We start from the raw sequence: 27,482 nt of genomic DNA, 5'->3' as shown, positions 1-27,482 counted from the left end.
TTAGGAGTGGACAGACAAGAAGTAGATCCAAATTTTTTGTTTAGAAAATGAAATAAGAAAGGCTCAGGTAAATAAAGAAATTATTTTAGCTATTTTTTTTTTATATTAAAAAGACGTATGATATGCTTTGGAAGGAGGGATTATCAATAAAGATGGATAAAATGAGAATAAAGGGAAAAATTTTTAATTGGATTAAGGATTTTTTAAAGAATAGAGCATAGTAGTAAGAGTTGGGGTAAATTATTCAAATATTTATGCTATACAAAATGGAATCCCACAAGGTAGTGTATGTTGTCCACTGCTGTTTAATATAAGGATTAATTATATTTTTGATAATATAGATTTTAGAATCAGTAAAGCATTATATGATGATGGAGCATTATGGGTGAGAGAAGGAAATATGAGTCATTTAACAAATAAAATGCAATCAGCAATTAAAACAGTTGAAAGATGGTGACATGACTGGGGGTTTCATTTGTCTCTTGAGAAAACACAAATAATGTTTTTCAAGGAAAAGGATTAATCCTACAGTAAATCTTAGATTATATGGACATAAATCATATATCGTAAGGTACCAAGGCATATGGTTTGATGTAAAACTTTAATTTAGGATACATATTCAGAAGATTATTGATAAATGTAAAAAAGGAATTAATATTTTAATATGTTTGTCAGGAAATGACTGGGGGACGACAAAGACATCTTTGGAAAGAATATATCATGTTTTAATTAGATCTGTGTTAGACTATGGATGTTTCGTTTATAAGTCAGCTGCAAATTCTTTGTTATTAGATTTGAATAGAATCCAAGCTAAAGCACTTAGGATATGTTGTGGTGCATTTAGAACCTCTCCTATTCCTGCTCTTCAGGTGATTACTGGAGAAATACCTCTGGACTTAAGGCGGATAAAGCTATCAATAAATTATTGGTTAAATTTACGAGGGCATGAGGAAAATCATCCTACTAAACAGGTAGAATATGGCCGTAACATAAGGAGTTTTGGATGGGAAGAAGAAGAAGCTAAGGAATGGCTGTCAGAGTGAAAAGTGCTGAATAAAATACTAAAGAGAAATCTGGAACCGGTGGCTGAAGCTGTTTTTTTTTTTTTTTTTTTGTTCACCTTGCAGATCCTCAACCAAACTTCTTCACACAGCCAGTTGGAGGTCAAGTACAAAAGAGATTTTTTAACAGTCAAACAGACAAGCATAGGCTTCATACCAAAATTTTATATTTTCTAGTCTAAAATAATATAACTGTTCTTAATTTATGTTTAAGTTAAATAAGATATTTTAATATTAAATCAGGTAATTTGGTAGCCTTCTTACAGACATTTTTTTATGCAGCTCTTAAGTACAATTTTAGCTATTTTAGCTGTATGTATGTTCTGCTAAAATTAAACCTTCTTTTGGTTGAGGAGAACTCTTATAGTAATCCTGAAGGTTATTTAAAAGTGGTCAGAGAGGACAGGGTTTTGAGGAAATAATGTTATGTCTTCACTTTCAGTGCCATATGTCAGCACAAAGCCTGAAGTATAAAGATAATGTGTTGGACTATTTACATTTTGAACAAAGCTATTAGGGTCTATGATAACATTTAAGGCTACACGTATGCTACAACATTTACTTTTAACACCAAATCAGATAGCAACTCTGAAAACTCATCTAAAAATCCAGAGTATGGACATGGTATACGAAAAAAAGAGGTTTTGCAATATGTATGAGGGAAACTTGGGAACACGGCTTATTGTAACACCAGCCGGTAAATGATGTGCACGAGCAAAGAAGTTCGATGCGGGCGTGAGCTGAGGAGTACGCAGGCAAGCAAAAGAGCTCTTGAGCGCTAATTGTTATCTGTGCTCATGTAGGTTGACATTCCACTCGCACGCAATGCCAAACCGAGTTTCTCTATAGCAGTGTTTAATACCATATAGATTTCTTACAAGACTGTGTTTTCTAACTAGGTGACTAATAAATTGAAATAACTAATAAATTTGGTTTTCATTTACAAAAAGTATAAAACGTTCATGATTTTTCTTTCCAGTTTGTAGTCCTATAGTGCTTTCTATATAGGTCCTTCTCAAAATATTTGCATATTGTGGTAGGGTTCATTATTTTCCATAATGTAATGACAAAACTTGAACATAAATTTATTTTAGATTCATTACACACTAACTGAAATGTTTCAGGTATTTTATTGTCTTAATATGGAGGATTTTAGCATACAGCTCATGAAAACCCAAAATTCCTATCTCACAAAATTAGAATATCATGAAAAAGGTCTGAATCAACAATTTAACTCTTAACACTTTCAAATTATTCCTGAGGCCTTTAAAACTCCAAGCCTGGGTCATCACTCAAAACCCCAATTACGGGTAAGACTGCCAACCTGACTGCTGTCCAGAAGGTCATCATGACACCCTCAAGCAGAGGGTATGACACAGAAAGATATTTCTGAATGAATATGCTGTTCCCAGAGTGTTGTATCAAGGCACCTCAGTGGGAAGGCTGTGGGAAGGAAAAAGTGGCAGAAAACCCTGCACAACGAGAAGAGGTGACCGGACCCTGAGGAAGATTGTGGAGAAGGGCCGATTCCAGACCTTGGGGGATCTGAGGAAGCAGTGGACTGAGTCTGGAGTAGAAACATCCGGAGCCACCGTGCACAAGCGTGTGCAGGAATTAGGCTACAGGTGCTGCATTCCCCAGGGTCAAGCAACCTTTGAACCAGAAAAACAGCGGCAGAGGCACCTGACCTAGGCTACAGAGAAGCAGCACTGGACTGTTAGTCAGTTTTGCATGTCATTTGGAAATCAAGGTGCCAGAGTCTGGAGGAAGACTGGGGAGAACAAAATGCCAGAATTCCAGTGTCAAGTATCCACAATCAGTGATGGTCCACTGTGTTTTATCAAGGGCAGGGTCAATGCAGCTAGCTATCAGGAGAAGCACTCCATGCTTCCATCTGCTAAAAAGCTTTATGGAAACGAAGATTTCATTTTTCAGCATGGTTTACTGACCATGGTATCACTGTGGTCAATTGGCCTACCAACTCTACTGACCTAGAAAATCTGTGGAATATTGTGAAGAGAACGTTGAGAGATGCAAGGCCCAAAACTCTGGATGAGCTAAAGGCCACTATCGAAGCATCCTGGGCCTCCATAACACCTTGGCAGTGCCACAGACCGATTGCCTCCATGCTACTCCTCATTGAAGCAGTAATTTCTGCAAAAGGATTCACGACCAAGTAGTGAATGCACAACTGTACATAATTATTTGAAGGTAGACTTTTTTGTATTAACACTTTTCCTTTATTGGCTGGATGAAATCTGCTAATTTTGTGAGATAGGAATTTTGTGTTTTCGTGAGCTGTATGCCAAAATCATCCGTATATAGACAATAAAAGACCTTTAAGATTTCAGTTAGTGTCCACTGAATCTAAAATATATGAATGTTCAAGTTTCATCATTAACTTATGGAAAATAATCAACTTTATGAAAATTTGCTTATATATTGAGAGACCTGTACAGGTATGAAAATTAAAATTGAAAAATAATATTTTTATAGGTGCAAACTCCCATTTAAATTGAGGGGTGCACAAAAAAGAAGCCCAGGGATGTAATCTAAAGAAAACAGTAATCACAGCTGAGACAAAATTAAGGTTACCATCTGTCAAGGAGTGGTCAGATGGGTCTTAATCCTGTTGGTGGGCCAAGTCACAGAGAATGTGATGAGCTTGTTTTATGGGAGAGAACTGGGAGGGAAACAGGATGATCAATGTAGTTCAAATGAAAAGTGTTGTTTTGTTTGACATAAATGTTGGTAAGAGGTGGAAGTACGTTTTTTCGAGCTAGACAGTTGCTACCATGGAAGGCACCTGAGGGAAAGTTTGTCCTTCCCCAGCTGCCTCTTGTTAATATTAAAGCTGAGTCATCTCAGGTGTGCATGTGTTTGCAAGTGCTCACAGAAATCAAGAACAAAGACAATGCTGTGTGGATGCAGATACAAAGAGAGCACATTGGGTTGTCACATAGTTACTTGGGTTTAGAAGGCAGACACCCTCTGGTCAGAGCCAAATAAAGCCTCCTCACCTGTTTATGACCTTTGAGGAAGACTGTGTGTGTCACCTCCCCAGGGAAACTGCCATGCTGACTTAAAGCTGCTGGAACAACCAGCAGACTTTACAAGGCCAGGTCAGATTAAATAGCCCCAGCACATCTTACTTCAAAATGCAGGGGAGGTTTATATAAATGCATGGGAGAGCGTGTGTATGCTGGGTAACTTAGGACAAAGGGGGATAACTTTAAAGGGTAAACATGCTGCTAGAATTGATAGACATACCAAAAACAGTCTTATTGTTTAAACGGCATGGAAAGACCAACATTTTTGTAATACCTATATTTAACCTCCAAGCAAAATAGCCCTATGCCCGATCCCTAATAACTATATGCATTTCATATAAATACATACCCAATTCCCCTTTAGGATAAACTAAAAATGTTTTATTAATTTAGCTCAACTAAATAAATTGTAAAGAACCTAGCAGGGTTGTCATAGAGATAGTATTGCAGATCCCCATAAAAATGCATATCAAATTTAAATAAAGCTTAATTAAGTGGAAAATTACAACAACATGTTTGTTAAATGATCTTGTAATGTAAAACATAAGCTTGCAAAAGCATGTACGAAAGAAGATGGCTGTTTATCAAGCAGAAGGATTTATTACATTAACTGGAAATGTTTCCAGTTGCAACTGTTGTGCGATAATAATTCATTCAATGCCGACCCAAATGGGGGTGGCAATTTAGCCATTTCATCAAGTAATATTTGGATTGTCATATATATTCCAGTATATTTGTAATAAAAGCATTCCATTATGAGAAAATTGCCACATAAAGTCCGCTTTTTACACTCAGAAAAGTTTGATCCTTAATGCTAATGCTAACCATCTTCATAATTACCCAAGCTTCCACAAATATTTCCGGTTTGTTAGGATTCTTTTCAGCCATTGATGGTCCAGTTTACACAAAGGAGTGAACAAATAACTAAAAATAAAGCTGCAGCAGTAAAACAAGTGTAAAGGTACATCTTTGTGCTTGGGCGTAATCAGTGTTGTTTTTGATTTAGTCTTAGTCTTCAGGATGAAAACTATTATTAAGCTTAATAAGCTATTATTAGTCTTGGTCGCATTTTAGTCAGTTTTAGTTGACTAAAACTTAAAATGGTCTTAGTCTAGTCTTACTCAGTTTTATGTTGCAAAAAAGTTAATTACAATTTTGATTAACAAGATTCTTTACCAAACTGACAGCTCTTGCCTAGATTCTACAATTGATAGGTATAGAATGCTGCCATGCATTTCATCATTACTGTTGAGCAGAAAATTTTGATTAATAGAATTCAAATAAAAATTTTTTTATGAATTAATGCCCTACTTTATAAAAAAATTACTATCACAAAAGCTGCGAAATTAGCAGATGTAGTTAACACACGATATTGGTAAATATATCAGATAGACAAGCTAACAAAATATACAGTTCCTTTTCACCTGGCTCTTTATCAAAAAAATAAACAGTAAGGAATCTTTTCTTTTGATATAATTTAGGGATTCCGCTTGGTAGAAATTAAAAAAAGGTTTATCACTTTTTGTGAGCTGGCAAAAATAAAATCTTAATTGGTAGACAAAGGGATTTTTTATGCTTGGCAGAAGATGATCAGCCCCATAGTTTATTAAGTAGCGAGAGCAGGAAGACCCAGAGCAGGAATGAAAAGTGCAGACTCTGAGCTCTGTGAGTGCAACGTTGCATTTCTGCACAAGTACAGCTGGAAGAACATAGTTTGTGAATTGAGCATGCAGTATCAGAAGATTCCGTGTTTTTCTCTTCCCTGCCGCTGCTGCCATGATCCATCTGTGGTCATGCAGAATGTGCAGCGCTTCACACCAGGTGGGCTAAGTGACCACACAGGATGCAGTAGCATGGCTGATACTGCTTAGCAGATTACAGTTCGATAATGCAGTTTAAACGTCTGGCGGATGCCCGCTAATTTTTATTTAGTCTTGTCTCGCTGACAAAAACTCGCACCTATGACTAGTCATGTTTTAGTCAAGATCCATGTTTAGTACAGCAGTTTTTGCTATTCATTATTTCGTCATCGTTGACGAAAACAACACTGGGCATAATGGCAGGACAATAGCCAAACAGCGTATAAGTTATGCTTGGAGTCTATGTGGTGGCATGTACTCAAAATGTAGCCAATCCTCTTTCGACAGTAGGCACCGCCAGTGGATTTTAACATTTTTTATGGGAACTGTAAGTTCAAGAATGCCAACCTTCAATTAAGTAATTTTAGATTAAAAATCCTCTTTAATACCTTTATTCTCAGAATGTGTTACTTTATTCTGGTAATATTACAACTTCATCATCTTAATGTTACATCTTTGTTCTCATTATATTACTTTATAATGCAATGTTGTTATTTAAGTATTATCATGACTTTATTCTTGTAATTCTACTACTTGCAAAACCTGTTTAAACCCGGGAAAAATCTCTTTTAGTTGAGGTGGGAACAGCTCACTGACACGTCTATACCCGGGTCAAATTACTAGGCAAGGGACTAGCATTAAAATTGGCTCGGCTCTGAACGGCATACTGTGGAAACACCAGAGCTGGGTTGACCCGCTTAATAAAGTGACACCATTGAATGCAACGTACAGACGTCAACACACTGTGCCAGTTGCTTCTGATCTATCAAGCCGAAACAACTGTTTACAGTTGATCAACTTGAAGCAGCACGTACCATGCCCTGGCTTCCTTACATGTTGCTGTCCATTGTTTACTTTCTTGATTTCTGTCGAACTGGTGACGTCATCAAAGCTAACCCAGCGTGATGGCATTGCCAGACACCCAGCTGCAGTTGGACAGAGGCCAGACAGCTGGTCAGCGAGGTGTTAGACACAGCTTTTTTGCTTGTGTGAAGGTAGCGAAATGCCGATTGTTGGTTTGAAAAAACAGTGTTAATGTGCTATTCTCAGTGGGAAAGAGGCTTAGGACAGAGGATAGATTGCAACAATTGGAGAGTAAAGACAATTAAAAAGGAAAACAGCATCCTCCTTCACCAATGACCACAGTAATATCCGCATCGACATTGGTTCCCAATATCTATGCAGAACAACAAGAAACAACAACACAAACTGAACAAGGCACAGATGAAAGAGTGCAAGTCTGCTAAGTCTTGCTAATGACTTGAATATTTTATTCATGCGTGTTGAAGCACAGAGACATCTAAAGGGTGCTGGACACTGGACCTCAAGGAATAGGACTGAATGACCCTGTGATAGGCCAATTAAAGAATAAAGGATAGTGAAGTGCTTGGAGCACAGGTCTACAATTCTGGTCACAAAGACCCCCTGACCTGTATGCTTTATTATTTATTTTTTTTCTTAAAAAACCTGACTTAAAACAATGTTAGATTAACAGGCCTCTATAGCTTTTGATGGCTGCTGAAAAGTGAATGCAATAGTTTGATTTACTGTAGGTGTTGTAGAGCAGAGATGTCTAAAATAGACATGTCAAACTCAAGTTCAGAGTCCTGCTAAGGACCTAATTATTTGATTCAGTTGTGTTAAAGCGGTGACACCTCTAAACGATGCAGGGCAATGGTCCTGAAGGACTGGAGTTGACACTTGTAATCTAAAACATTTAGGGCAGTGGGTCCTGAGACCCAGGATTAGGGTTAGACTGTACTGTACAGAGAAAAAAAATGAGTTTCTGAAGAAGCACTAAAGGAGGAAAGCACTGTGCAGCACCCCAGATTAAACATTCATTGCTTATCTTTGTGACAATAGATAAGGCACAGAATTAAGACACAAAGACCAACCTATTTATTTATATTTTATTAAGTCAGTGGTTCCATTAAATTTGTTCCAAAAAAGCATCCAGGCTGTGTTGCTAGGTTTTCCTGTATTCCGTATATTGTATGGCTATGTAGCTATTAAAAGCTTAATCTTTTATTACCCCCTTTCACCACCTTTCCTGTCAAAGCCTTTGAACACAACCTATAAAGTGCAGCAATAACAGTAAAACCTGGTTAAATCTTGATCCTGTTTTTTCTGTCTCTTTTCTCTTAGTCTGTTTTTCCTGGGTATAAAGATAGTCAGTTGCTGGTTGCCACCACAAAAAAATTTCTGACCACTATGGCAAGTCATTGTTACTATTTTTGAAGTCACATGTGCTGTGTGTGTGTGCCTGGAAACACAGCAGAGCCCAGAATGCTTGGAGCATGGAGATGACTAAGCCATTGGTGTAGATTGTAGTAAAAACTAAATCATTAGTGAAGCAGGGATGTAAGGTCACGGCCTGGTTGTCCTCCTCACCTGGTTGTTGGAATGCATTAAGACTCTTAGGGTTTAGGGTGAGAGAGGGGGCAGGGCACACTTACCCTCCCTGCAGCTTTAAATACACAGTGGTCCAACAGGCCACAACACTACAGTAGTAGCCATTCATAATGTCCCCAGTTTCCTTGATGGGTCCTTGGCTGGTCCCCTACAATTCCTTTTTAAACACCAATCTTTGTATTAAAATATTATTTCTGTCATGATTTGTGCACATTAAGATCTAAGAGCATCATCTCCTGGTCAGACCCTGTAAATCAGTGAAAGGGTGGAGTCAAGGTAAAAAAAATATGTTGGGTTCATGGAGGGTATTTTGCTGGGAGCTGCAGGGGAGTGGGCTGGCGCCTCTGCACAGCTCAGATACTCTCTCTGCAAGGATTTTTGCTCCTGTCTAAGCTGCACAGCACCGCCTTACCCTTATGGTGACCAGATCTCAAGAAAAAGAATCAGATGTTGTTCAACTGGGACACTTATGAGAGGCAATGTAGGACAAAAATGTTTTTTTCAGTTTTATTCTTTTGCGACTCACTTTTACAGTCTTGTCTTACATTGCAGTCCGCTATTATACGATTGAAAAATAACTTCTGGAAGCTTCACAAAAAGCTCTCTGAGAATCACCTGTAACTGGCTGAGTTCTTGAGCAGGGGTCTTCAATGTTTTCCAGGCATAGGATGCCAAACTGATGGCGAGATGGAGCGGGGACCCCCTAATTATATATATTGTATCAAATTGTGTTATATCAAAGTGGTCCTATATACTGGTCCAGTGAACTACTGACATGTTTTTTTTTCTCTGATTCTTTTGCCCAGTACCCCAATAAAAAACCACCCCAGCTTGCCCTACCTTGAAAAAATCTACTCTAGAATAGCCCTTATGATTTAAGTTAAGATGTTAAAGTAGCTGTAAGCATGCCTGGTTTTTCTATATCTCCCTTCAAAATAGTCTTATGTTGTACTGCCAGTATCTCCCTATTCTTCATATCTCTTATTTTAGCTTCTAATCAAAATTGTGCTCTGTAGGATTTATTTGTAGAAATTATTGTTATATAATGATATTGTCTAGCTGTTGCATAAAGTTTAGAATTTTCTAATTCAATGGTTACAGCTGAGCTACAGGAGGCAGGTGCTAAAAAGTTGGAATGGGGAAAAATAGATTAACATTACACAAACAGGCTAAAACATTTGCCCTTCAGGTGATCTAAAATATATTTGCTGGCTCGTCAGATTAACACAAAAAGTTACTCATATATCTGAAGTGATAGAAATGCTAAATTGTGAGGAATTATGCCATACATATCTATATATATAGGATCACTAAACACAGGCTATAAAAAAAACTCCAGTTTGCTATCTAGTTGCATGTGTTTTATGATAAGTCTAAACACAGTTTATTAAAGACATCCTAAATGTTAAACTTCCTCCTTTGAATTACTATATGGTCTAATATGTTGTTTCAGTTTTTCTACAAATACAGATAAATGGTGTGCAAATTACTAAAAATCAAAAGGAGTCTGTGTTGTCCTTAACATCCACACATGAATGGACTGGTGGACAGAATGAATGGTAGCATTCAGAGGGGAATACTGTCTTAACAAAGTCATAGAAAAATATAATTTTTCAGAAATGTGGTATATTTGTGAACAATGAAACGTTTCTTGACTCATAGAGCCCTGAGTAAAGTTATGGATTGCCACCCAAATACCTGAGATGAAAACCCGGATGCATGTATGTAGCAAATAGCTACCCAGCACTCCTCATATTACTTGAAATTTGTTAGACAGGTAAGTTTTCCTTCCGAAGTTCCTGAACAGTACTTAGTAGGGTTAGAGTCAATCTTTCCATTTCGTGTTAATATATGTATGACAATACATACAACACACATTCTTTCTTCTTTCCATTCCTACATCTGGCCAATGAGAAAAGTTTTGTATTTTCTTTCTCTTTTAAATAACATTACCAGTTTTATACATCATTAACATTTATTGTATCCTTCAGATAGGTGACATTGACTTTATTCTGACAAGGATTTCAGGACGTTTGATATGTATTAGCATTTTAGCTGAAATGCTTCAAGGTCTGGTAACTCAAAAACAATGTGGACAATAGTACTCTATTGGCTTCTTGAAGCACAGCTTTTATTGTTGCATTTTATATCTCTGAATATTTGTAATACATTTGTAAATATTAGGATCTGTCCTCACTTACTTCCAGGTGAGGTGATCAACTGACTCAAAATCAGTGTGGGATTATAGTAATCTATGGCTAATAGAGATACACGTCTTTATTTTTACATTTTAAAATCTGCCCATTGATTTTTTTTATAAAATTTTTATCTATAAATATTAGAGTTACTTCTCAAAAGGTTCCAGGTCATGTGATCAATTGACTCAAACTCAGTGTGGCTTTTTAGTACTCCATTTGCTTCATGGGATTTTATCTTATTAATTTTATTTTAAGTCTCTAAATATATTAATTTATTTGTATATGTAAATATTAGGATTTTTACCCATTAGCCTCCACAACAATGTCGAAATATAATACTCCAATGGCTTTATGAGAAACCTTTTATTTTTACATTTAAAATCAGCTTTTTTAAATTAATTTATATATATGATTATCAGTAATTTTGTTCAGTGTATATTATTTTTTCTCTCTCTTAATAAAGGCTGCTTTATTCATTTTGCTTGTTTAAAAAAACACATATATTAGCAGTATATTATTGGTTGGTTACCCATTGTGCATGACAAGACATGTTATAAAAAGCTAGCTTGTTAAATTCACATTAAACTTCTCTGCCTTCTCTTGCCCCCTCTTTAATTTTTATTTTAACAAACATATGAATAAACTAAGGTCTTATTCTGCCATCACTCAGTTGTGTTTTAGTTGGAACATCTGCTGGTCAAATACTTGCATACTTTAACTTCTTGTGTCTATGCTGCATTTGAAATCAAAGCAAAGGGCAAAAAGGCACCCTGCAGCACTAATGTTATTCAATTAAACACAGTTAGGCATGAGTTATTAATTTCAAAGCAGCCTAACACTTGTTTATTTTTAGCATTTGCAAAAGCAATCTATGAGTTATGGACAAACACGACATAATAATTATAATAACTTAAATAACTTATCCTCTTAATTATTTTGCATGTCCCACATGAGTTATTTGTATTAGAATAAATGTTATTTCATAATGTGAGTGCTCTGGGTACAGTGAAAGAAAAGACCAGATTGCAAATCCTATCCTAACCCTTACCCATACCTCTATACCCCTTCTACTACTCTTTCTTCCCTCTATCTCTTTGCTGTCCCCACTGACACTGACTAGGGATTTTCCTCTAGAGCAGTCATCCCCAAACTCTGTCCTCAAGGTCCCCTGTCCTGCAGGTTTTAGAGGTTTCTCTGCTTCAGCACAGCTGGTTATAATGATTGCAGTAGACCAAAAGCCTGTTAATGAGCTTTCAATTAAAATGAGCTTTCAATTAAAATCAGCTGTGCTGCAGCAAGGAAACTTCTAAAACCTGCAGGACATGGGGCCTTGAGGACCGAGTTTGGGGATGCCTGCTCTAGAGAACTTTTTGTCATATTAATGATAACTGTAACATTGTGTCTACTTTGTAAGTCGCTTTGGATAAAAGCCTCTGCAAAATGCATAAACATAAAAAATCTTATCAAACTCACATTAGCACATAGGAGAAACTCATCAGTCAAAGCTGCCTGCTTTGATTTTCTGCTTAATGCCATCAGGCCTCAGTGAATATTATATACCTGAAACACTGGTAAGTAACCATGATAATCTGATAGAAGGTGATTATCCATGTGAGTCACTTATCTGGTTTATCAGTTCAATCCACATCCAAAGACCACGGTGGAATCCAGCTGGCAGGCTGCCAAGTAGATGCAGTGGGAGCCACCCAGAGTGAACCAGATGTTGCAGTCCCAAAGGGTAAGAGGGAGTCCGAGCCAGGTCAGGGAAACAGATCAGAACAGGAAGGCTCAGAGATCCAGGAGTCGGTAGCCCAGTCAGGGGTTCCAATCAGAACAGGAACAGGCTGGGTCAGAGTTCCAGAAGTCCAACTGAGAGTTCATGCAGAATGTTGAGATGGTAACAGGCAAGCTCAGTAGTTGAGAGGCAGAACAAGGAAGGATATGAGGAACACTATGGTACGCTAAAATGCTCACGTTCCTAAGGTAAATAAAAAAAGAATACATTTTGAAAATAACACAAGTGTGAAGTTCAAACCAAACCCCAAAAATTCTTATCCTTACTTCTGCTCATCATTGAGACAAAGGGGCTCTTTTAACACCTATTCTGCACAGTGACAACAGCTGTTCCTTTTTTGATATATATTTATATATTTGATATATAGATAAGATCTGAAAATTGAATTTTGACTGTGAGATGTCTCAGGCTTTGTTAAACCTTCCTAAAGATACTAATGGCCATAATTGGCATGATACCATTCATTAGGAACGCACCACTGCCGAAGTCAGAGTACAAGTTCTGACATTTTAGCACTTGTTGATGCCAAGTACAGACTGAAGTATTAACAAAATTATGATAATAATTTCTGATATGCTCCGCAAACAAAGGTGGACTTGTACTTTAAATCTTGTAATGTTGGTCGGATTTTTTTCTGTGTGTCAATAAATGAGGGGGGGAGGGTACCCCCATCACATAAACTAAGGATCAATTTTTGACAAGTTGGGTGTAAGACTGCGTTGACTGTTTAGTGGTCACATGCTGATTTTGAAAATCATCTTGCGACCTCCTACTCTTGAGGGGAATGATCGACTTGAGGCACCAATCTGGCATATGACTAAGGTAATCCGATCTTCCAATTTATGCAGATGTCCCATATTTTTCACCTGTCCCACCATCCTATCCTGCATTGACTAGGTCAAATTAAGATCAAGAAAAAAAGAAAATATTTGCCAACCCTTTTGCCTTAATGCAGAGAGGGCAGATCTCCGATCATTTTCATAGGGCTGCGCCAGTGCACCACATCATGACTAAGCTGCTGTAACTGTCTTCTCAATAGAGTCCAGGTAAAGGATTTTAATGGAAAATAGGATGGAAACTATGCATCAACAAAAGAAACTGTGAAACGGTTTTGGCTTGGTGAGGCCAGTGACAGAAGAGAGCTTTTTGTGAAGTTTACACACTAATTTTATATTTATTACAAGGTGAATGTGATATTAAGCAACCCTGTAAAGGCTGGTCACTAAAGAACTGCTTATCCGAAATAGCCGCATCTGTTCCACATTGTCCATTATAAGCGTCCTACGTGTATTTTTGCAATTTTTTTTTTTAGATCTGGTTATTCTAGGAAGGATGCAAAAAAAAATAAAAAAACCATTGCTGTCTGTGTCTTTGTATTCATTAGATTCTCCCTAACAGAGGTAGGTGAGACAGCGTTCTGGTGCTTAGACAGGAGCAGCAGGAAAATCATTGCAAGGACACAGGCAGAAACAGAACCGGATCCATGATGAGGCGCTCTGTGCTCCTTCAATCTTCCATAGTTAGACTCTATCGCTATCTCAGGCTAGACATAGCCTAGCCTAGCTCTGGTGCTGTTTTCAAGGCAGGCTCTACAGATATAGTTCCTTATCTCTAAATATGAGCATGGCTGGCGGCTTCTCCTGGTTTGGTGGACTCTGATGTTCAAGAACAATGTCTTACCCTGCCTCTGAACCAAGGCATGCTGATGGCTTTGTTTGGCTTTCAAAAGTATAAAAAGAACTTTGATTTAACCTGTTGAATTCCTGTCCTTAATATTTTCTGAGAAATTGTCTCCTTCCTTGACAAGTCAGCATCTTAAATCTCTTGTTTTTAAGGGCTAGATTCATTCCCCCAAATATGTCAGCTACCCTACATGCAAAGAGCAATTGGGACAGCACTGCCTTTACAGGAACGCACAAACTTAGGGTTAGGGAGCAAAAGCAGTGCTAGGGGGTGTATTGGGATTGGCCCTGAGAACCCCGTGATTACAGAGCATCAGCATTTCTCCTTGGAGAGAATGGCTGCAGCCTGTCCATGATGAAGATGATGAAGGATTTTGCCGTGTGTATATATATATATATATATATAAGTCATGGGTACTTGTTGATGGTATTAAGATTATTTCTAAGAGCATTAAAAAGCATTAAATAAGAGTTACTTATATAACTGTATAAACCCTGGTATGGTAGTGGGCAGAAGAAAGCCTTTCTCAATAAGAGAAACATAGCAGCCAGTACAGCTTTCCAAAAGACCCCTGAAAGACTCAGAAAATGAGCAACAAAAATATCTGTTCCGATTGGACAATCATTGCTGTGAAGAAACCAGGCAATGTTCATCACCAAGCCAATACTATACCTTCAGCAAAGCATGGTTGGGGCTGCATCATGCTATGGGGATATTTGTTAGCTGCAGGAACTGACAGACTTATCAACATACAGATAAAAATCAATGCAGGAACAAAGACATTATGAATTAAAACATGCCCAAGAGTGCTCTTTATCTCAGATTGGAGTCATGGTTCATTTTTATCATGACAATGATCCTAAGTCTACAGCCAAGATCTGAAAGGAGGGCTTCACATTCACCTGGTGAATGTTCTGATGTTGCCAAACCAGGGTCTTGACGTTAATCCAATTAAACAGCTGTGCCCAGATGTTTCCCATTCAACCTTTGGGATCTACAGAAGAACTGCAAAGAATAAACGAAAATGTTGAGAGATAGGTATGCTAAGCTGGTGGCGTCACATTTAAGAAAGATTTTAGGTTTTGATTGGTACCAAAGGTGGAAAAGCCAAGGATTCATCAAAGGCTGTGAATACTTGTGTAAATGAGATTTCTTGGTTTTCTATTTCTAGTAAATTTCCAACAGTCAAAAATAAAAGTATGTTTTCATAACAGGGTGTTGTGTCTAGAATGTTTAATAAAGACTGTAACATAACTAATTGCTAAAAAATTACTTTCTTGATGCCAAGTGCTTTGTCAAATGTAATCATACCAGTAGCCTAAATACGTTTGAAAAATATAAAGAATGAATACGGCCAACTGCATGCAGGCAAAAGCTATCATTTTATTATAAAAAAAAAAATCACAACTATGTGCTATATCAGTGACCCTTCAACACAATAATCAGATAAAAACACAAAGCAACTTATGTTGTATGAATGAGAATCTCAACAGAATTATTTTAGCTTTGGATGTCTTTTACAAGTCCAGCATGTCCAGTGCTTCTTTTTTATTTTATAACATTGATAACAACACAAAATATCTACATGTGCTGCTCATGTACGTTGTTCTACACATTGGTCCCAAAACAGTTAACATCACATTGTAAAAAAAAAAAAAAAAAAGAGACTAACATTTATGGAAACAATGGATTAAAAGCATATGGAGGAGACCCAGTCCTTCAAAATATTTTTGAGTAATAATTCATTCAGCAAGCATGCTTCGAACTGTAAACCTGCCTCAATACATAATGCTTTAATAATTAATCTTTAAATCTCTGCATTTGGAGGTTATCAAGGGAAGTATTTGAAGCATAATATGAAAAGGTCTCTACCTTTACCTTGACATCCAAAGCACTAGACCTTTATCCTCAGGTAGAAATGTCTTCCAGTTGAACCTCTGACACTAGTTTAATTTTCTCAAGGTCTCATTTAGTCCATTTTACTTGGTTGACGTTAATTTTAAATTATACCACTGTTGAAAGAACTCGAGAGTAAACTATAACAGAAAGATTACAATTTAAGAGAACTTGAGATATAGGTCAGTTTCAAACTCCAAAGCTATTTGGTATTTTTTGGTATTAGGTATTTTTTTATACACATGTATCTCAATTTTGGCACTGTGATTATTGGTAATAAACAATCTCATGTTCCTAAAGATGTGAGAAATGGTGTATATAGAAACTAAAAAACTACTAAGTGGAACACAGCAGAATTGCCATTCCACAATTGGGAATGAAGTATGGAAAATATGATCTGTAAATCGTACACATGTAAGCTCATAGTCGCATTGAATTGGTAAAACCCATTACCAAAGCAAATAACTGAATAATAATAACTGAATAAATGTCAGTGAGAATTTTTTTTTGTCTAAACAGAATCTAAAGTTCAAAAGCAGCACAACGTGTAAGGTTGCAAGTCACTCAACAAATAGAACAGTTTGACAGGCCTTTGTGGGAGTAGTGTACATAGATCACAACATAGAAAACACAAGATAAATAGGCTCAAGTTTGATAGACACACGGAACAATTATGTCTCTTTGATATAGATGACAGCATTCTGTGTTTCTTTTATTGGGGCTATATGAGCATAAGCATTTTTTAAGAATCAAAAAATGATACCATAAACAGTATATTAATAAATAAATAAATAAATAAATAACTCATTTGCACAATCCTATCAACCCTTCCCCCATCAAGTATGTTGCATGGTCATTCACGCATAAACAATAAATATATTATAGTACTGATTGATATAGTGTAATAATGTTACAATTACAAAATATATATACCCTTTTAGAAAATGCCAAAGACTTGACAAATGTTTTTCTTCCATTTATAATTGTATGTACATAGCCATTGTTATTTACACCCGTTCTTTATGAGTTTACAAATCATATTGCAGCACAGTCATTTGCATACTGATGTTTAACAGAACTGAGTGGTATGGGGTTACAGTGCATTACATGTAGCCAAGTACAGCATTTGCTCTCATCACACATTCAAGCAAACCTTAATGGAAATAAAGACCATGGAATAAAGGCCTTTTAGAACCTCTTGAAAAATGTAATTTTGTTTGGCTGTTTGCAGAAACTCATAATCTCAATGTGATTAGCACAGAGACAAGATGATTGAAAACACATTCTACATAGTTGTTCTAAAAAAGCAGCTTGTAATAATTATAAGTACTTCACTAAAGGATGGCAAGTATATCTGCTGTTTGTTTCTAATTAGGTTGAAGCTGTCTGGACATAGATTTACATTGACACTTTACTTTTGAATGCTTAATTTGAAAACATAATCATAATTTCTGGTTGTGCAACTATCAATTGGATCAATTAGTTTCTTTGCTTTTTGATCTTTTGAGTAGTTTAAGTATACCAACAAGTTTATGTAATGAGTACCTTTAAGAACAAATAAAGATGGCCACATATTCTTGCTGAAACACTGTGCTGATCTTCTCTCCTGTTTGCAAAGGTAGTTCTTATAATAAAAATATCTTCAGAGTTTTTTAAGATTTGACGTTTTTATAGAAAAAGTCAAAATAGTTTTTTTTTTGTTTCTTTTGTAGTTACCATATTCAACAGTAGAAGACCATAAGATATGCTGGGATTGTTTGGCCTGAAAGGTGCATGCAATGGAAGCAACCCTAAATCTAACAATAGAATATATATACAGTGTTTATACAGCTGATTCTATACATAAAAATCCTTTTTGTACTCTGACTGCTCATGAAATTGTTTGCTTTAGATAATCAGTTTTTCAAAGTTAAACATAGCTCTTTTAAAGTGCCTCAGATCTGATGCCTTTGTGAATAAAAAAATAATGTGAAAAAATATTAAACTAACTGTTTCAACATGGTCATAGTCAAGACATAACTGGCTACACTGAGATCCTTTACACATTTTTTGCATTAAAATAAAAAAAAATATGTTTCACTGTAATGTTGTTTTACATCTAGTAATTGAAATAAGAGAAATTACTGTTTCACTTTATTTAAATTATCAATAAATTATGTCTTTTCACTTTCAATAAAAAAACACATTTGTTGTTTTCCATTGTATTACATAAATGTCTTACAGGAAACAGGGCCAATGGCAAATAAATTCTGCATGATTTAATTACATCTTTCAGAGGAATGCAGATACATAAAAAAAGTAAAACATAGTAATCCCTCGCAGGACCAATGCTTTTGCATCATAAGTACAATAAAACTATACCACACAAATAAAATTCAGTGCTACAGTATGTGCAATGTTTGTCAAGGTTATCTTAAAAACTTGTGAAAATTTAAAGGGACTTAACAGAAATAAAATAAAGTCAGACCAGATTTTGGGATATTTCAGTGGATCTGTTTTTTGTAAAATGTCACTTCCTGGCACTGAGCATACAGAAAATGGTGATGGATTAGCTGGGAAGACCCCATGTCTAAAGATATAGATAGGAGACCCAATAGACCAGATTGAAGAGAGCAAATGCAGTAGGGAAGAAGATGCGTGCGTATGAGTCTATCTTGGCGATTCGAATGTGCAGCCTTCCATGCCGCCAGGCTCCAGAGCGGCAATCTTCAAAACAGCAGAAGAAACTGGTGCAGTCTTTTCCATCAAGACACTCATAGCCATATTCCTCATCTCTCTCCTGCATGTGTGTGGCATTGTTCATCTGGATTGCCGTAGCCGAGCGCGGACGGATGTCCACCGTTGGTGTCTGCTTTAAGACAAACTGAGAGTTAACCACTAAAGTCATGTTATTCAAACTGTGCTGAAAGCCACTACTGACAACTTGGACTTTATTTTTTGGCAAAAATAAGCAATGTAACAAATACAATGAGACCCATAACTAACAACTTCTGTATTTAGTGAACAGCTTCTGTTGCTAATGTGAAATTAACCTTTGCTGACAACAAAAGCAGTCCCTCTTATTTACAGATCCTGCTTTTTTTTAGGCACCATCTATGTCAGTATTACCTTCCAACAACTTTTTATAATTTTTTTTTTTTTTAGCCCTGTGATATTCATTTAGCTCTTCTGGAAGTAAAAATTAGTAGTGGTAGCAAATTTTGAAATATTTAAAATTAGTATCTAATTGGTCATGAATTTGTAAGTAAACAAACAAACAAAAAAACCCCAACAACATTACACTAGTTTTGTTTTGCTGAAGAACATAAAGAATTGTTAGAAAAATCTAGTTCAACAATGGATGTCTGAGAACAGCAGCTGGCTTTTAGTTATATAAGTAAACCCAGGGTTGCTGACTCTGGATATGTGCACATTCATGTTAAACAGGATGAGTTCTTATAGGAGCACCGATCACAATGAAAAGGCAGGAAAAAAGCTTATGGACAGACAAAATAACATCATTATTGAAGCAAAATTAATAAAGTAAAACATGAATGTATATCACATTTTGTCAGTGCATTTCCCTGATTAGAACAGTGCAACTGTCACCTTTTGGACACTAGAAAAATGTCTGACTATATTGATTCATGAGCAACTATCAAGACTACTTTAACATTTGCCTTGACCTAAATGATTGACAAAGGAAAAAACAATATTTTTTAACTTTCTGTCTCCCATATTCTATAATAAAAAGGTTTTGTTATCATAGCGTGTTCGGTAAGTATGCCAATGCCCTCACTAAATAATAACTTTTCCCATCATAGGCATTATAACAAAAAAATACTATTTATGGTAATTTTCAAATCTCAAACTTCTAACAAAAAGTTATAAGTAGAGTAATCAGACTCTACGATTAGATAAAAAAAGATAAAAAAAACTCATCTGGAAATGTTTAGAACCTGATAAGTTCTGGAGCAGTTTGAATTTTAAATACAGATTGTCAAGGTAATAGTACCGAGTATGAAGTAAACCAACTGTATGACACTAAAAGCACAGGAAAAAATACCTCAGTAAGCCACAAATGCTGCATTCTCTGGTTATTGTATTTTTATTTTGCAACTTCACACTTTTCTTTATAGTTATAAAAAAGAGATATTTGGTGTTCTTAACCTTTTTCATTAACTTAAATATTTGATGCAGAGAGGTTTTTGTTTTATGATGGGCCCCCATATGTTTTGTTATTTTCACCTGTTTTGTGTTTTCTTTTTCGTGGTGCACCTGAAGTACCAGTCGTAACATTTGCAAGGGCCTAGTGCCTTCTGCTGCATGAAAAAGTTGCTTTCCTGTGCATATTTCCCCGCACTGTTCTGCTCAATCCACCTGCTTCTCACTGCAATAATAGCCATCAGCCACTAATTGACTTGACTGCTTGAGCTGGCTCAATAAAAAGTTTTGTTTTTTTTAGATTTGTGTCTTCTTTTCTTAATGAACAGGCAATACTAAAGTCAGGGTGGTCTGTTCTTTGGCCAAATTGCATTTGTTCAGTTTTTTTCTTGTGGTGTAGTGAGTCATTGGGCATAGAATTGTTTCACAAACTTTGCTGATTATCCATTATAACAATCTAGTCACAGTTTTAGTATTAGTTTGCTAGCTAGAAGAATGCACAATGATTATTATTTATTTTCCCTATGGTATCAAGAATGCATTTTTAAATGGAATTGACTGGCACATTTTCAATCCTGCCTACAATCTCCTGAAAACTAATCCTCTGTTGTGCAGATAGGCCACATGTCATTAATAAAGCCCCAATAGAGCTTTCAGACTCTATGGTGCTTCCTAGATATGCTAATACCATGATCAGGTATCACTATATTGTCAAATTGGAAGTTTTGTGCATGTCTGATAACTCTCACATTTGGGTGTAAAGGGGAAAGAGTTATGGTGCATCTACTACCCTGCTGTCTAACATCCATCATAAACCATTGACGATCTGTTTGTATTTCTAATGTTGTAGTGCAAATTTTATCTAGTGTGAAGACAGCCTTTACAACTTTCCTTATAAAATAGAAATTCCAAAACAAGGTAGAATAAACTTGATTATTTCCTGTATATAATTTGTTCATTATCTTTACACAAACATGACTGTAAAAGAAAATAAATAAGATTAATAGAGGGCATTGCTATATATTTAACACATATGCTTCTAATATATTTAAGGTTTAAATATATTAGATGCAAGCATCACCTGAATACTATTTAACTCTCTGAAACTTCTCATTATGCCCAGTCAAAAACCTGCTCTCCCTTTGAAAACTGTACATAACCACAAAAGTAAGCAAAGAAGTAAGTAATAAAAAGCACAGTAACTTAAGGCATCTATGTCCTGATTAAGGGAAAACATTGTGGTACGTTAATGAAGGGTAGCAGTACTAGTCTATGACAGAGTTTTAAAAGCGGGTTGCTGAGGGAAAAGTTGTGGGAACTCAAGCAGGAGAAACAGCAACACTGTCCTGCTGTATGACCTGGTCAAGCTGGGATAGGCTGCGTAGGTGTTTGCAAAATGAGAAAAAGTAAAAAAATAGAACCAGCGTAGTGGCACCGACAGCTTTAACCGGCTGAAAGTCACAACCCGCTTGAGATAATAAAACCAGGAACAAGCTCAGAATTGAAGAAAACATAATTTTACGCACTACATGATTCACAAATGATGTTTACTTTATGTTTTTATCTTTTAGAAAGATTGGACAAAGTTCATGCATTCTAATTATATCCCTTTGAGTTTAATAGAAGATGTAGAAGCTATTGAAAAAGAGTAGAATTTTCTTGTACTCACATGCTTTAGGTCATTTTTATATAGATTTAAACTTTTACTTCAGTATTTCCTCCAAATCAAAGTACCATTATACAGTGCATGGGTTGTCTGTTTCAGTCTGTTAAGGCTCTGCTGACTCTTTAGGAAGTGTCAGGTTAAGAAGCCCAATGAGCACACTGAAAAATTGACTGACAGAAAAAGGAAAAGAGAAAATAGGAAGCTCTTGGTTTGGCTGCTTGTTCACCATGGTAACAACAACAAAGAGTGAAACAGGACAGAGGAAGCCAGAATTTGTCCACATGGGGCTCTTTACTAAAACATTTTTGACCACAGGATATGTGATATGCCTGTTAGTGTTTCATAAGAAAACAAACAAAAAAAGAAACTGCATAAGTATGTCTGGCTGGCTGCCTCCGCACTGTGCACTGCTAAGCGCCCCTTTCATTGTAACCTTCAATACCCATTTAGTAAATGAGGAGGTGCACAGTTAGTTGGAATGCAGATATATGTGGCAATAGAGAGAGGCGTATCTGCTGTTGCGCAGAGAGAAAAGCAGTGAGGTGCCAGGGGCCCAAAAAACTTGAAATGCAGCAGACACATGCAGTTGGACACAGGCAATATACCTTAGAGGAAAAGAGCCGGAGGAGCTTTTGTCCATATGGGAGAAACAAAGCAAAATGAAACAAAGGGATGTATATACACATATTTTTAAAACAGAGAATTATAGAACAGTTAGAAGGGAAATAAAGGGGGACACAAATATAATAAGAGACACAGCTTAGATATTTTACAGGTCTTATGGAAATGACATACACTGCAGAAAGACAGATTTAAAATTGACGATCCATCTTGATTAGTATGAATCTAACTTTTTTTCTACTCAGGAGAAAAGAACTCAGAAAAAATAAGACAGATTTAGTTCATTTGGTAAAAATCAAACATTTATACTTGAGATGTACCAAGTTCTGAGCTTGTTGTGAAGCCTCGAACTTTCAATAGTGATTTTAGCTGATTTCTGTTGCACTTTGCAAACTACAGCTAATACTGCCCAATATATTTTCCAAGCCTCCTGGGTATTTCTGTGCTCATTGACTATCTATACTAGGAACTAAGGCAACATCAGAACTTGTGTGAGAGAGAGTCTTTGTAAGTTAGGGTTATACATTTATTTTTAAGTCACGAAAAAATATTAATAAGCCTCTGCATTATGCATTAATTTATTTCTCCCTTTCTACCATTAAAGATGGTAGACCACTTAAGAAAACTTTAAAAGGAGTACAAAAATACATGGGCTCTACCTTGTGCCTATTTCTCTCTCTTTCCTACTCAGAACATCTGTACCCCAATCAGCTATACAAGCATAAAGCATTCATTCTTTAAGTTTCAAATTGCTGCCTTTAAATAAATATTATTCATATCCTTTGCATATAGACTTAATAATAGGGGGGAGATTAAAGATCTTTGTAAAATATTTGACAAGAGCTTAAACCTTCATTTTGACATGATCTCTTGAGGGATTTAGAGCTCATTTAAGGCCAACACATACCACATGACCCTGGTCTAAAATCCAACTGTTACAGATGTGTGATGGATTATGAAAATTTAGTATTCACCTAACCTACTGAGTGCAGCTTTAGAGAAAGACCAATGCATTGGAAAAAGTGTATAATAATTCTTTAAAGCCTATTCAAATTATTATATGTAAGGGAAGAAAGAAAACAAAACAAAAATAACAATACACATTCCTCAATATCAATTTAGAAATACAAATCTACTGCTAGCTTTTAGAAGGAACTCACCGGGTTTTTCTTCTTCTTGTCCTTTTTGGCACTTGGCTTCCTATTGCTGACAAAGTAATGCAGCGTGCCATACTCTATGAGTGCAGCAAAGACGAAAATAAAGCAGACGGACACAAACAGGTCCATTGCAGTCACGTATGACACTTTAGGAAGAGATTTCCTGGCAATGGTACTAAGTGTGGTCATAGTCAGCACAGTGGTGATGCCTGGCAAAGACAGCAAGGAGAAATCATATTTTTTAATACAATGGCACTAAACAACTTTCCAAAATCTTTTAACCCCATTACCATTCACACTTATTACATCAGTAAAAACCCTCACCAAATGATTAATGGTTAATTTAATAAGCCATCAAGATAATTAAAGTGAAAAAATAAAAAAACATTTAGCCAAAAAAATGCTTTTCAAAACAAAATACAAGGAATCAAAATTAAACAGCTTTTGTTACCCACATATTTGATCATCCATATGGACATATTTAGCTTTCTCATACATACATTTAAACCTCACATATTAATAACCTTTTGCATTTATTATAGGATATTGTATTTATAACTAGGGTTGTCAAAAGTATCAATACTCAAAAAAACTATCGATACTGAAACGTTGTATCCGGATACAATACTCGTTTTTAAAAGTATCGATACAGTGCCACCACCAGTGGCACCTAAGCAGTCATTTATCTAAAGTGCAGAATAGAGGACAATGCACTTTCAGAACACTGTGTGATTGAATAATTCTGTGTATTTTTCAGTTTCAGACATTTTTTTGTAAGAGGTGCAGCTGCTGAGAATTATTTTTGTTTCTTAACTGGTTTGGCTAGTGTCATTGTTGTATGTGCAAAGCATAGCCAAGGAAGGAACACTTGATTTTAATTTTGTAAGTTTTTTATCAAGCATGTTTAATACTGTTCTTATTGTTTATTGTATTTATTTATTGTATTTTAATTATTCATCAAAATATTTCTGTTGAAATTTGGAGTTTTTATTCTTGTGGTATCGAAAATGGTATCGAGTATCGAATATTTTTCTTAGTATCGGTATCGAGTTGAAAAGTTTAGTATCGTGACAACCCTATTTATAACAGGAACGAAAATATGTATTTCAGAAAGGCAGAAAAAAAAATTATGGCTTCAACAGACCCTAAAATCAATGGTCAATTTAGTCAGTTAAATTTTGTTTATTTTAGTCATATTTATTTGGGGCAGTTAAAAAATAGATAGGTAATTTGAAAGGGGGTCAAAATTATGAACACCACATCCAAAATATGAAACAGAAGCTAAATAGGTATAATATATGTGTAAACATTAACACAACTTACAAACATCTCTCTTCAATTAAATACAAATTTAGAGGCATTTTAAACTCCTTTAGCCTTCTTCCAAAATGTATTTAATTTCGCATAGAGGGGTTTCTTCTTCTTCTATCAACAATAAACATGTATATTTTTATTAGGTTTAATCAAATAATTGGTGATTTCAAACAGCAGTATGATGACTCACAGGGTACTGGTATCTCTCTAAATTGGCCAATGGGCAACACTTTGCATCTGCAAAAGGCCAATAAAGTCAAAAACAGGGCAACACAGTGTTCTATGTGTTTTTTAATAAATGTACATTTAGAAAAGTTATTACACTTTTATGTGTTTGTACCAAAATGCCTCTGTGAGACCCATTTTAATTAATTAACCGTTTAGAAAACCTTCCTGTATGAGCTATAAAAGACGGTAAATATAAACTTAGAACTAATTTTCACTCTTTTCTTTAATGTTTGTTTTTTTTTACATGTAATGGTTTTATGGATGAGAAAAACTGCAACATTTACAGATAACCTGTTTATACAGCATATACAGTGCATTGGTAGTCCTATGAAACATGGTGTGTGGAGAATATAAAAATTTAAAGTACTTCACTTGTAATATGTGTATTCCTTTGTATTTGTAAGGTATTATCCTGAGCATTTAAAGTATCTATTTAGGTTGTTCATTCCAATTAGTAAAGACTACATCACACTTGCCACTGTTTTTTGTTTTACTCTTGCAAAGCTGTTTTGAAAACTTTTTTTTTCTGTACCAGTCTTTATTGATGATCTTGATAGAGGCAGAGGTTGTTGCATGAAAAGTAAATGTTTAAATAGACATTTATAAGTGATTATGCCACAGCCGCTGTATCAACAGCCAAGCATAACACCATCTCTTCCATGTAAGAAATGCTTGATATTTATTGAAGAGGATTTATTTATAAAATTAATGTGATCTTAGCGAAATCCCTCTGTGTTAAGATTAACGCAGTAGCATTTTGTTTGAACTGATATATTTTTAGATTGGCATTGAAGGATTAAGAGTTATGTCATATGTGTTAATGTGCTTTGAAATAGACAAGCATTATGTACCTCCTACATCATCTTTTAATAGCCAAAGATAATGATTGATTTGTTTTCTTACTATTATATTACTACAAGCACAATGTGTCTAAAGGTGGACGGGTAAAAATAAAGGTTTAGAAGGATATAATGCAGCAGTTAGAAAAAGGTAGAGTATGGATTTTTTTGTTTTAAAGCACATAGGGTTTTAATGTTTAGATTAATTTAATTACCTCCTGGATTTGACAATAAAAAAAACTTTATGGGACTAATTAAAGAGTTGACAAAGGGATGTGTTTGCATGTGAATCACAAGCTGCATCTTAGGATGTCAAGGACATGTTTAAAAGCTGGCAATTTTCCATGAGCATGTCATTTTTGTCCTATATTTCTTTCCATCCTGTGTACACTTAAACAACCTGCAAATAAGTCACCTGTATTTGCTGAAGGAGCAGCTCCACATTTCTCAACTTCTATTGCATAATTAATGCCTAATTAAGCCATGTATGCAAACATATGTCTCAGAATGTGCTCGTCTTCGCAGGATACAAAATATTTCTAAAATGCTGCACTGTCCCAAAGGGGGAAAAAAAAGGAGAAGGGATTTTGAAAATAAGAAAGAAGGGAACAAGGTGAAGAGAGCTGCAGGAATATTGAATTATAAATGCTACATTACTCTTGAAGCATTTCAAAGAAGGGGTTATTAAGGCCAAGATAGACTCCCCCCCCCCCCCAATGTAATAATAGAATATTACATTGGACTTTAAGGTTTTAACACTTGGTAAACAAAGAGAAAATTACACATTATCTAAGTTTGACTTCCACAGCTAATGCGGTCAGCGAGCATTTATCTTGTTTAAATACCTAGTGAGGTCCTTGCAGGTACTGCATCTTTGTTGATCCAGAAAGAGACCCAGGAGAGGACAACAATAAGTGTGCATGGGATGTAGGTCTGGATGGTAAAGTAGCCCATTCTCCTGCTCAGGTCAAAAAAGACAGTCAGCACTACATAGTCTCCTGAAAAAAGATAAAAACAACAAGATACTGGGTGTCACTGAAGAATTGGTTATGTGGATGAGTCAATCAAATGTTTTTTTTTTTTTTTTTAGATTGAAGGGCAATTCAACTGTAATAAAAACAACAACAAAACATCAGTGAGGCTTTTAACCTAGCATAACAACTGTTAAGCATTGGGCTGCAACCATCTTGTGACCGTCTATAGCCGCATTTACATTACTTACAGTGCTCGGACCAATCTCAGCACGGTTTCAAAAGGGTAGTGTAAATGGGGCTTATGTTACTGCTAGTGGTGCTTGTATATTGCACAAAAACAAAGCACGATCAGCATTGCTATTCTTTGTCACCACAAATAAGAGCAAAACATAATATATGTGTGTATATATATATATATATATATATATATATATATATATATATATATATATATATATATATATATATCCATCTGAAACCATGAATCTAATTACCTGTTTGAAAAATAACACATTCAAGAGTTAAAAAAAACAACCTAAAACTGTATGTACTGAACTTCCATATTTCCCAAGATATTGGAAATGTT

The 27,482-nt window shown here is 35.7% G+C and overlaps 1 protein-coding gene across 4 annotated transcripts in view; it reads right to left on the bottom strand.

Moving 5' to 3' along the window:
- Nucleotides 1-15,417: 15,417 nt before the first annotated feature.
- Nucleotides 15,418-27,482, bottom strand: part of gabrg2 (gamma-aminobutyric acid type A receptor subunit gamma2) — a 66,956-nt gene continuing 54,891 nt past the window's right edge. The window contains exons 7-10 of one of the 4 annotated variants that reach the window (XM_038302238.1): nucleotides 26,768-26,920; nucleotides 23,545-23,750; nucleotides 22,369-22,392; nucleotides 15,418-18,805 (exon numbers count right to left, since the gene is read on the bottom strand). In XM_038302238.1, coding sequence (XP_038158166.1) covers nucleotides 18,524-18,805; nucleotides 22,369-22,392; nucleotides 23,545-23,750; nucleotides 26,768-26,920 — 665 coding nt within the window. In that variant the 3' untranslated portion in view covers nucleotides 15,418-18,523. The remainder of the gene's footprint in view (nucleotides 18,806-22,368; nucleotides 22,393-23,544; nucleotides 23,751-26,767; nucleotides 26,921-27,482) is intronic. The other 3 variants (XM_038302239.1, XM_038302240.1, XM_038302241.1) reach the window with 3 other exon arrangements.

Source organism: Cyprinodon tularosa, unplaced genomic scaffold (assembly GCF_016077235.1).
Source record: "Cyprinodon tularosa strain WSP-4 unplaced genomic scaffold, ASM1607723v1 ctg484, whole genome shotgun sequence".
NCBI lineage: Eukaryota > Metazoa > Chordata > Actinopteri > Cyprinodontiformes > Cyprinodontidae > Cyprinodon > Cyprinodon tularosa.
This window is presented reverse-complemented; position numbering and strand designations above follow the sequence as displayed.